This window comes from Phasianus colchicus, chromosome Z, assembly GCF_987193195.1.
Source record: "Phasianus colchicus chromosome Z, bPhaCol1.hap1.1, whole genome shotgun sequence".
Classification (NCBI taxonomy): Eukaryota; Metazoa; Chordata; class Aves; order Galliformes; family Phasianidae; genus Phasianus; species Phasianus colchicus.
In genome coordinates, this window is record NC_143476.1 from 71,407,336 (window position 1) to 71,419,844 (window position 12,509).

Sequence of the window (12,509 nt, forward strand, 5' to 3'; positions counted from 1 at the left end):
GATTGTTCACATTTTTTTTATCTTCAATCTGAATGTAATCATTAGAATTTAAAATTGTGTAGTTTTATTATGTTTAAATCAACAGCCTAAGTGCTTCTTATGTGGGAGGGTTTATTTGACAAATTATAAACAATTTTGACTGAAAATTATGACAGAAATTTTTACCGAATGGTCATTTGTTCATCCAAAAAGTAACTTAGGTAATGTTAATTATCAACATTCTGTAAAAGCATTGAGCAGGAAGATAGTTGAATGGTTAACTATTTAGGAACTGTATGCTGTTTCTTGTCTGACTTTGTGCCTTTTCTTATTTTCTGGAGGTCAGGTTGCCAAACTTTATCGTGATTCCAGTCTAGGAAACGTAGTGAATATAATAGTGACACGTTTAATTGTCCTCACTGAAGATCAGGTAAGAGTTGTTGCACTTTAACTTTATATCCCTGAAATACAAATTATGCTACTGTGTAGTATAGAATTATTCAATTATTGCTTGAAATGGCTGCATCTGAGTACAAAACCTGCCTTGTAATCTTTTACTACTATAATCAAGATGAAAACATTTCAAAGGAATATTTCCCACATATTATTTCAAAAATATCTGTTCTTTACTTCAGGTGAATATTAATATAACTTTGAGTTTTATTTTTAGACCTATATTTCAATACTTAGATTTTTTTTTTTTTAATTATTATTATTTTTTTTTTGTATTGACATAATCATTATTTAAGTTGGAGCAGAAGAAATGTCTGTTCAGTAATACACAACTGAACTTGGGGTCAGATTTTACAGAGATAAAATTTGGCAAGAAGAATTTATTCCTAGAAACCACTGCTTCTAATTATAGTCCCAATTTAGTCTTCAAAAGGCTTAACAACTGACCTTAGTAATTTGTTTGGAACATTTCTGGTATGCATGTTGTATTGCAGCCAAACTTGGAGATAAACCACCATGCAGACAAGTCCCTCGATAGCTTCTGTAAGTGGCAGAAATCCATTCTCTCCCACCAAAGTGATGGAAACACCATTCCAGAAAATGGGATTGCCCACCATGATAATGCGGTTCTTATTACTAGGTATGGTCATTATAAGTATTATGTTTATTTTTATTTTAATTATGTAGTTTTCTTGCTCTTACTTTTATGTAGAGGCTAGTTATAAAGTAATATAATTAGTAGGTAATATGATGAGGAAAAGAAGTAACAGATGGTTTGACCTAAGTATATCAAAGTATAGATTAAGAGGCTTGGAAAGTAAGATGCAAAAATTACTTGCTTCTCTTGTTATTTTCATTACATAATTGCCAATGCAAATATTCCAGTAGAACAGATGGGTCTTATTGAGCATTTTATATTTTTATAATTGAAAAGAATTCTTAAAATTACGGAGAGAAAAGCAGTGTGTAAAATGTTTTGTTAACCATATATAATGTTTTGTAAGAATTTCAAGGCAAAAGCTCAACTACTGTAATAGTATTTTTTTGCTGAAACAACATTGTTCTTGCAGATTCAGGCAATGTGTGATTCTGCTTTGTAGTTGTTTTGATTTATTGTGCTTAATTAAGATGAGAACTGATGGCTTTAGTAGGTAGTTTCAAAGCTGACATGCACATTTGTTAGCTTCTCTACCACCACTACTATGATAAATTCAACAAAGCATAGTGTTGTTATCTTGCACTCCTGGTGAAAATATTACTGCTTGTTCTCTGCAGTTATGAGTAGGCAATTGTACTTCTCTGGGTGATTCATTTGTCTTTTCTCTAAGGACAGTATTTATTCTTTTCTCTTTTGTTTAAATAGCAGCAGTTGCAGCAGCACTAATTTGGATTAGAATCCTTTCATTATCATTTCTGCTTTCCTGGTCAAATTCTCTGCTGCTCTGTATGTCACCTATTTTTGGAATCATTGTGCTCCCTGCAGTGATGTTAAAAATATTAAGTGTTTAAAATAACTGATTTGTCCTGGAGTTTTCTGTGAAAGATGGAGTAATGGTTGGATTTTGGGAAGGGAGGGGGGGCTGTTTTAATTTTGTTAAAGAAACCTTTTTTTCTTTTTGAATAGTAAGAGATCTGAATCTCTTGCATGGATTTTTGTATTCATGTTCCAAATCTAATTGTTACATGTGGATGTTAATGCTGCATAGTAATAATTGAGGTGGTGAAAATGATTGAGATCTTCTTCTTTCTTTTTTTCGAGGGAGGTGTATGGGTGTTTTTTTGTTAGTTTTTTTTTCCCCCTCGCAAAAAAACGATTAGTTTTACTCAAGAGTTATGCCTTCACTAGAGCTTCTCACATGTAAAATTAAATAAACCTTTACAGCTGTCCTACACATTAAAGTTTTACTGGCATAACTTAGGCAGTTAGTGAACAAGTCTAATTGTCACGTGGTTCTGTTGTGTCACTGGAAGCTTCCCAGTATGTATGGATGAGTGGTGTTGGTAACTCTGTTCTTAATCTTATGGCTGAATAATTTGACGTTTTGTTAATGTTACTCTGGCACTGCAAAGCAGAATTGTTTATTTTCATTCACTGTTGTACTTTAGTATGTTTTATTACTCTGTATTCTGTACGAGCTTCCTTGTCCTGGTTGGATGTTCTGTGTTCCAGATGAAGGCCTAAGTAAATGCTAACTTGCAGATCAGTAACAGTGAAAGAAGCAAGTTCACAGAGAAAAATTCTAATTGAAAAAGTTTTACAGCGATCAGTGAGCACTGAGGACTTGTTTGTGTATTCTGCTGCGTTTCTGAGGGATGTGTGTTTGTTATCTTATGAAAGTACATAAGATCTGTAAAGTAAGTTTACACTTCCATGCGAATACTTAAATTGACTGTATCTCAGTGTGTTACCATCAGATTTGTGATACTGACCTTTATAAAGCATTGCTGAACTTTCAAATTCAGTTATATATTTTCATGTTAGAATGTTTGTATTTATTGTTTAGTGCAGCCTTTGGTATTAATTTTGGAAATGACAATTACTGTAGTAATCAGTTTGATTAGTTTGGCTTTCACCTGAACTGCTAGCTCTTCTGAATGTTACTAACAAATTCTATCAGCGTATATGAACTTTTTTTTTTTTTTTTTTTTTTTTTTTTTCCAGGGGTGGAGTTGGAATGAGTAAAGATAAATCTATATTACCTTAGCCTATCAATGAATTGATTTTGAATAATTCTAAAGTAATTACTGGATTTGAATTAATGTTTTCGTTCTATTTTGGATGTCTCACTTGATTAACCAGTGAATATACTTGCATGTAGAAGAGAAGGGTTATATCTCCAGTCCTTCAAACACCCAATGTGTTGGAAAGCTGTTTAATAAGCTCTTCTACCAAAAAGAATTCAAACCAAATTTAAGGTTACTTTTTAGCTGCTGTAATAGTATTTTGAAAGTAGTTTCCTGAATAGTCTGCTGTGTATGGGGTAATTAAATTTTCATTGGATTTGGCAGTAGAACCATTTTTAGTCATTGTGTATATTAAGTTATTGGTTTGTGTGAAAATATTATTTTGTCCCGAGTACTAAAAGTTTACAGTTAAAGTAGCCTTTTCTTAAATGTGAGGATTATGTTATTGAGAAAATGAATCATTATTTTCATTTACGCACAGGAATATATCTCCGTCTTTTTTTCTCTATAGTAGATTGCTTTACTCCATGATGCTTTAAAAGGTGTCATGCTTTACTGTGTACAAATAATGATCTTACCAGTACTGATTTAGTGAGGCTTGACTGATCAACATATACTTTTGTTTCCTGAATTGGCTACATGCTAACACTATGTGTCCTTACCAGCTAATCTGCTAATCTTGCTGGAGACAACATTACCATGCCAGCTATGCCACTTGTCTTTGACCAAGAGCCTTCCTGGTATACTGGTTTATCTGCCATGATCTGAAGGCATACTGCAGTCTGCAGAGTGCTTATTTTATTAGCCTCATAGGGAATTGCAGAAAAACGTAACTAGTTGACTAGAAAAAATTAAAGTAGATAAGAGACTGGTCCAAATCTCATTGAGGAGAGCAAAATTATGATGGTGTAGAGAAATATGGTATAATTTGCATACCTGGTACAAAAATGATGTCCATTCTCAACTTGTCCTGATGAACATTAGGAATAATTTTGCTGCTCTGTCTCTGCTGCTAAACTTTATGCCATAGGATGGTCAGTGGGAGAATTTACTGATAGTATTGCTAGCGGAAGCGTCTTACTTCAGTTTCACTGGAAAGCTTCTGAGCATCCCTCAAATTTGTGAACTAAAGGCACATTACTGTAGCATGATTTCAGAGGAAGTAATAGGCCTTACTCAGGACAACTTCAAGAGTCTTGAGACCCTGGATGACTTTGTATAAAACAAATAGCAACTATCCAGAACAGTGGTACTTTTGCATGTCTTACTGCTCTTTATCTTCCTTTACCCACTTGCTTCAGAACTTTTGGTCATATTTGTTGAGTCTTAAGTGTTCAATCATAATTCAAGATAAGACATTGACTTAAGGTTCTAAAACAGTGAGAGCTATTTTTTGCTACAGTACTTGCCTATTGAAATCTTTATTTATTTATTTATTTATTTATTTAAAGACTAAAATAGTATGAGATTTAATTATTTTCCCAGAATCACAGAATGTTTAGAGTTGGAAGGCTGGAAGAACCTCTCCTGCTCAAGTGCAGACATCGGCCTGCTCAAACTCTTGTCCAGGCAGATTCTGAAGATCTTCCAAGGAGGAGAGCCTACAGCTCTCCTACCTAGCTCATTGAATCTTCCAGTACCTAAAGGAAGCCTACAGACAGGAGGGGAGTCAACTCTTTACAAGGGTAGATAATGGCAGAACAAGGGGAAATGGTTTTAAGTTGGAGGGAAGATTTAGTTTGGATATCAGGCGGAGGTTCTTTACCAGGAGGGTGGTGAGATGCTAGAACAGGCTGCCCAGAGAGTTCCTGGAGGTGTTCAAGGCCAGGTTGGATGAGGCCCTGGGCAGCCTGGTCCTGTATTAGATCTGGAGGTTGGTGGTCCTGTCTGTGGCAGGGAAGTTGGAGCTTGATGATCCCCAAGGTCCCTTCCAACCCAAGTCATTCTATGATCCCCTGGGCAGCCTTCTGCCAGTGCTCCCTCATGCATACAGCACAGAAGAGCTTCTTGGTAGTCAGACCTTCCAGTGTTTCAGTTTGTGCCTGTGGCCTCTTATCTTGTCACTGGAAACCACTGAAAAGAGCCTGGTTTCATCTTCCTTACACCTTCCCTTCAAGTATTTGTAGGTATTGATGAGACCATGTGAAACTCCTCCAAGTTAAACAGTTCCAGTGCAGACAGCCTTTCTTCTTAAGAGAGGTATTCTAGTTTCTTGATCAGTTTAGTAGCCCCCTTTGGACTCAATTCAGTATATCCAGTTGTCCTTCTCTCTAAATTGGAGAGGTGTGCATTTGAAGGATGGACTGTTCAGTGGATTGGGAATTGGATGGCTGGATACACTCAGAGTTGTGATCAATGGTTCTGTGTCAGGATGGAGGCTGGTCACAAGTGGCGTCCCTCAGCGGTCAGTCTTGGGACTGATGCTCTTCAACATCTTTATCAATGACAGATGATGGCATTGAGAGTCCCCACCATAAGTTTGCAGACAACACCAAGCTGAGCCGTGCAGTCGATACACTGGAGGGAAGGGAAGCCATCCAGAGGGACCTGGACAGGCTGGAGAAGTGAGCCCATGAAAACTTAATGAGGTTCAGTATGGCCAAGTGCAGGGTGCTGCATTTGGGTCGGGGCAATCACAGGTATTTATACAAAGCGAGGGAAGATCTCCTTGGGAGCAGCCCTGCAGAGAAGGACTTGGGGGTCCTGGTAGACAAGAAGCTGAACATAAACCAACAGTGTGCACTTGCAGCCTGGAAGGCCAACTGTGTTCTGGGCTGCATTAAAGAAGGGATGGCCAGCAGGGAGATGGAGGTGATTGTCACTCTCTACTCAGCTCTTGTGAGGCCCCATACTGGATCCAAGCCTGGGGCCCCCAGTACAAGAAAGACGCAGAGCTCTTGGAGCGGGTCCAGAGGAGGACCACTAAGATGAACAGAGAGCTGGAGCACCTCTCTTATGAAGAAAGGCTGAGGGATCTGGACTTGTTTAGCTTGGAGAAGAAAAGGCTATAGGGAGACCTCATTGTGGCTTTACAATATTTGTAGGCAGCATAAAAACAGGAGGGGGAATGACTGTTTACATGGGTGGATAGCAGTAGGACAAGGGGGAGTGGTTTTAAACTGAGTCAGAAAAGATTTTAGGTTAGATATTAGGAGGAGGGTGGTGTCACACTGGAACAGGTTGCCCAGGGAGGTTGTGGATGCCCCATCCCGGGAGGCATTCAAGGCCAGGTTGGATGTGGCTCTGGGCATTCTGGTCTAGTGGTTTTGTGACCCTGCCCACAGCAGGGGCTTGAAACTAGATGATCTTTGAGGTCCTTTTGAACCCAGGCCATTCTATGATTCTGTATCTCATGTTTTGGTGGGCCCAGAACTGGGCCTAGCACTCCAGCTGTGGCCTCTCCTGACCTGCTGGCGATATTTCGCCTAATGTGGCTAAGAGTACCATTAGCTGCTTTAATGGACTTTACTGTCTTGCATTCAACTTGCTGTAATCTATGGCTTTTCTCCGAGCTGCTTTTCAGACTCTGCACTTCTTGTTGAACTCCACGAGATTTTTGCCAGCATATTTTTTTCATTTTATTCTGCAGTTGTCTAAATCAGTTTCTTAGGAGTGAGAAAAGTGAAAATACATAGGTTATCCAAAAATAAGTTCTGGGTGATTTCATTGACAGAGTCCTACAATAAGTACACAGTCACCACCATTATTTGTGCATTTTCACCAGCAATGAACAAGAGCCTACATGCTTGTAAAAATCTCCACCAGTGGAGATGACACACTGTCTCCACTGCTGAAATGCAGCACCTAGCCTTCACTGTGCTCACATCCACTGTTTGATCTTTATCAATGTTTGCAATTGCCAATGCGCTTCAATGGGTGCCATTTTTTCTGCATGGGGAAAATAGCACTTTGTTTTGGGTTTCTATTTGGGCACTATTCAGTAATAGTGTTCATCAACAATGCATTAGTTAACATGCAAGCGTATACCTTATAAATGAAATTGTTCTTTGTCTTGTGTGCCTGTACAGAATGATAAGGAGCAGGAGTGTCCTCTTGCATTCTGATTTAGTAGCAGAGATGAAAGATGACAGAATACAAAAATGGATGTTTTTCTTTTACAACCCAGTAGTTGTCAAATATTTTGTGAATCTGAAATGGTTAGTTTGTTTTCTCCATATACTAAACAGCTGTTTTTTTCCAGTAGCACATTACTGACTGACTATAAAAAAAAGAAAAATTTATTAATTTTATTATAAAATTTGCAGAAGCAGTCTTTTCCTTCTGGGAGGAAAGATCGAGAGCTATTAATTTGCCTTCTCTTATGTCAGAAGGTGAACAAAAGGTGTACCAAACCGCCCATGGAGAATAAAATTCCAGGGGGAAGTTGAGATTGGGTGCACATGCATCTCTAAATGGACAGACCTTAGTGTTTGAGATACAAGCATTTTAAACAGAAAATCTATTGAAATGAAATGTCTCCCACTAGTTATTCTTTATTTTTCAAGGAAAATGAAAATCAAATTCAGTATGCATAACAAAACCATCAAGACCTTTTTGATGCAGCAACAATACTTTCAATATGAATGTAACTGATTCCAAACCATACAAAAATTATTATTGGAAGGTTTTTTCTTAAAACTTTGGTATTGAGACTGTAAGTGGTTGTTTTTTTTGTTTTTTTTTTTGTTTTTTTTTTTTCCTCAGATATGCTGTTAGAGATGCAGATACGGCTTTTGAAATTAGTGACAAATAATAATTCTACATTTGAAGGTCTTGTAATTGGATTGGAGTTACTTTTGTAAGTGGTCTACTGTTTTAGCAACAGTTAATTCAACAGCATCACTGAACAAGCATACTTCTTTTTTTTGGAGGAATCTTCATTTGTGTGAATAAAGAATCAAGACTATAGCATGTTTTTATTGACTTAAGTTCAAGACACCTGGATTTGTAGGTGCAGGTGAAAGAGGACGGTGTCAGTGGGCAGTCAGTAAAAGTGGAAAGCACTACAGGTGGTATAATTTTTCCTCTTCCCTGGACTTCATATAAACTTGTGTGAGCTACAAGAGTGTTCATTCTCTCTGTCTCTCAGGAATTAGTACAGATTTTCATGTTTTTGCCTGCTACCACTGTACTTGTAATTCAGTAAGTGTAGTGCTTGGCAGTGTGGTGTGGTGGCTGTTAGCTTTAACGCCAATGTATGCAGACGGTACTAATGCTCAATGTCTCTTGTAACACTGTATTAGCATTGTTACACAATTGGTAGATTTTTCAAATGCTTAAAGGGGAGAAAATTTACAGAGCTTGTTTGTTTATTGTATTTGTACAAGATTAACTTCATGATACTTTAGGTAATCATTTGCTCATCCATGTGCTCTCATTGGCAAGGTGTATTCTCTTGTACTTAACTGTGAGGCATGAATCCCCAGTGCAAACCAGTGCTGTCATACCTTCTGAAGGGGCAAAAAGTATATGCATACAGCAGTAGTCTTAAACTCTTGTAAATCTTGTGGTCCATAATCTAAAGAACTGCAGTGTTTCTGGCAATGGTCTAGATATTTGAGAAGAGCAAAAGGCTTCTTGTTTCATTTTGCATACCTGTGTAGAGCTGACCACAATCATGCCTTTCATTTTTTATAATATTAAGAGCGTTTAGGCAGCCAGGGATGATTTAGAAGCTGTGTTGTCTGATTAGCAGTACTAAAAGGAAAGCTATTTTATACAAATGATTCTTCTTTTACATGTTGTTAGCTTATAGATTAGTACTATATTTTTATTCAGTCATAATAAGTAACATTTTCCCATTAGATTCTGTACTAGTTAAGGCATTTGGTAGCAGGGTCGGGGCAGTCAGGACTCTGCACATTCCTTTCCTCCTGCAGGTCCAAGATTGTTATGCTTCTTTTCTGAGGCATTTTTCCACTTTGTCTGGGCTTCTTAACTTGTTTGCAAAGATTTTGTTTCTATGCAAGGCACTCTAACATTGCTCTGTCAGGAGAATTTCCTATCCTTGTCCAATAAAAATGAGCATTCAGAGCATTCTGGTTCCCATGAAATCTTGTCTCTGATTCTCATCCTACAGTTTCTCCCCTCATTAACAAGAAAGACTTTGATTTCAAGAAGTAATTTTGATGTCAATTGTATTTGTTTGCTTCTTTCTTCTTTGGCTCCAGTCCATTAAGTAATTTTCATCCTCATTTGTTGTCCAGACTTCCTAGCTGTTTTACTGGAATTCCTTACAGTGAATTTAAGCCCTTGGCAAGAGGCTGTTTTCTTTTGTGTTATTTTTGTGCAAGAATTGTAAGATTATCCATTGACTTAATTTATTGGAGACCGCAGGTGTGTGTGTTCTTCTGAGGGACAGTTGAAAAACTGTCATATATCTGTTGCCCTTAATTTCTTTCTGTACATGTATTTAAAATTTGAGGACCCCACTTTACAATGAGTAACAATAAATTTCCCATGCCTCTTTATTCTCAGGGAATTGAAGAGGAGTAAGTAAAAAATCCTTTTGCATTCAAAACAATAGATTTGGCAGGGTGGAAACAAACTCTGAAATGTACTTGTGTTTAGGTACAGTTGTTTGAGGAAAGTGTGGTACTTGATATGGTTCACACAATAGGAGTATTTGTACGGCATTTCTGTAGATGATATGTTCCTTGTACTCCTTTCTACATATCTGCTCCTTTCCACTGATATAATCACTTTTTTAAGTTAAATAATGAACTAGTACCAAAGTTGTTACATTCTTGCTTTTGTGTTGCAAACATGTCATTGCTCTTAATTATCTGAAGGAATAATCTCTAGAATTCAGGCTACCTGAAGACAGACAAAAGAGGAGTTGTGACAGAGATCCAGCATAACAACTGTGATATATTATGGTGACACACGTTCTGCCTCTTTTAGATACGCTTGGGCCTAGAGCTACATTTAACCAAGACAGCAAGCCCTATGCATTTAGGAAGGAGGAAACATACACAAAGATTTCAATGCAGAATTTTCTGTCATCAGTTTCTGTAATTTGTAGGTCATCTTGTGAGTTGAGTAGCTGTAGGATGTGGTGGAATAATGATAGAAAATGAGATTAGATAACACTGCCAATATTAAAAAAAACACAAGATGAATTAATGAAATGAGTTGGCATATTATCTAATAGTTATACACTTGCTTGTTGGATGTGACTTTTTTTGTTTATTGTTCCACTCCCTTCTCTATTTTCAGAATAAGGCCTAAAGCTCAATTCAAATTTCCACTCTTGGCTATAAATTGCTTTTGATTCTGAAGGAAGAATGGTAGTGCAAATTGTATCTTTGAACACTTATTAATGTTTTTTTTAGCTGATAGGAGTCGGACTGTGGGGTTTGAGAGAACTCACTTGGAATGCTAAAGTAACTATCTGAAAAATCTGAAATATGAAAAATGCTTATTGCATTGTGGATGTCAAACAGCAGGTCACTACCAGCTAATTAACAAGCATGTTATGTGAGTGGATTGTTTTCTAATCACTAAAAAGGTTGTTAATCTGTGGTATCATTGATTGGTTTATAGATTATGCTTTGTTGAAGATATGTATTCTGATTTAGTTTATAAAGGTTGTGTCTCTGAGAGTGGAGGTTTGGAAAAGACGTAATGTATGCCCAGAGTTTGCCTAATCCTTTCCAGATGGGCAAAATGTGTTTTATTTAATTCCAAATCCAGAAGAGTGACCAGTATCATGGAGTAAAGCTCAGATTTTCATGCTTTGACTGGAGTCTTGAAGTCTGAAAGCTGGTTTTTTTTTTTTTTTTTTTTTTGTTGTTGTTGTTAAAATTCATTAAAATACTTGCTGTCCAGTAAAGAGACAGGTAATGTTCACCTATCTCAAGTTAAGACAGAAATTTTGAGTTTAACCTTGCACACTTCAGATGTGCTCAATGAGTGAAACTGGTCACAAACCTAATGATTTCCTGAACTGGAAAAGTTGAATATATAGCAGTATATACACCAGCATGAAACGTGAGCAGTGCAACTCCTTCCTGTCCCTGGTGAAAGGCTTTCTGTAAATGAGGCATAATTAAAAATGCATTGAAATAAATCCATAAAATACCGAACTGCATTTTCTGTTGTTAGTAACAGTATATTGTTTGCTGTAGTTTAGAAATAAATGTTTTCCTTTTACACACCCACCTTACAACAGAAGAAAAAATCAATGAAAAATTCTTTTGTATGCTGTTTTTTTTTCCTCTTCAGGCATTTACCTTCTTAGTTGCACAAAGGGTCATAAAACTACTCAAATGATAGTTTTTCCAGGAAATGTTTGGTGGTAATAGTTTGGGATATCTGTTAGAACACTCAGTTACTGCTTGGCCAGATATCTGAGGAAGGACTTTCTAGCAGTTTGAAATGCCATATTTTGCCTTCTTTTATTTAGAGAACATCGAGGCTTTTAAAAACCTCTCATTTTAAAATTTTTCTTACTAGTCTGATTAGAATCCTAGCATTCCCCTTCCCTTCCCCCTGCTTAAGTACAATATCAGAGCTGGTATTTTCACAATTTACAGTGACTGGCAAAATAGTAGATATGCAAGTGACTAGCTGTGCTTCTCATTCTTAACAATCCAGAAAAACATTTTAGGCCAGTTTTTACCCTGGATTTTTACCAATGTTGGAGTTCATCTGCAATCTGTTGTTAAAAGTCTCTCTCTCGCCGCACATGAATATATTCTACATTTTCATGTTTTCTTCAGATTTTAAACATTAATCTTGACTATTAGCTCAAATTTATTACTACATTTTTTTAGATTGCTTCTGTATAGGAACACATTAAAAACATATGTTTTTAATTAAGGCACAGGTTGTAAATTAATTCATTTAGTGACAACATCATAGCCATTTAATTTCAGTATTTAGTGTTCTTCAGTTTCTACTAGTTTACATAAATCTGTCCTAACAAAGGGCATGATTATTTATGCGTTGAGGTCAGTGGCAGAATGCCCAATTTCAGTAGGATCTGGGTAGGATTTCAATCTAAGTTCATAGCCTTTTCATTTTAATTATGCAAATACTTTTACCATAAAGTGAGTATTGCTTGTTCCCTGCTGCTTAACTTTTTCAAATATTCAATAGCTTTAAAATCTGTACATGGAGTTGGGCATGTGAGTCTGTTAACCATTTCAAAACTAGTGGTGGTATTCTCTCTGACCATGCATTGACTATCTGTTAAATTTGCTGCTTTTTTTAAGCACAGATTATGCATGGAAGTAGATAACTTCCTAATTAATTTTTAGTACGTTCAGTGTGTTAGAAGTATTTTCCAAAATGATTTAGTTAGTGCTAAAAGTTGATTCTGAAATGAACCTGTTAAACAATAGATGAAATTTTGTTTTAAACTCAAATAGTATTTACAATGATAAGAA

At 36.6% G+C, this 12,509-nt stretch overlaps 1 protein-coding gene across 8 annotated transcripts in view; it reads left to right on the top strand.

The window, feature by feature from the left end:
• Window positions 1-12,509, top strand: part of ADAMTS6 (ADAM metallopeptidase with thrombospondin type 1 motif 6) — a 160,150-nt gene that overhangs the window by 21,852 nt on the left and 125,789 nt on the right. For all 8 annotated transcript variants that reach the window (XM_090132549.1, XM_090132552.1, XM_090132550.1 and 5 more), the window contains 2 exons: window positions 326-409; window positions 927-1,072. In XM_090132549.1, coding sequence (XP_089988675.1) covers window positions 326-409; window positions 927-1,072 — 230 coding nt within the window. The remainder of the gene's footprint in view (window positions 1-325; window positions 410-926; window positions 1,073-12,509) is intronic.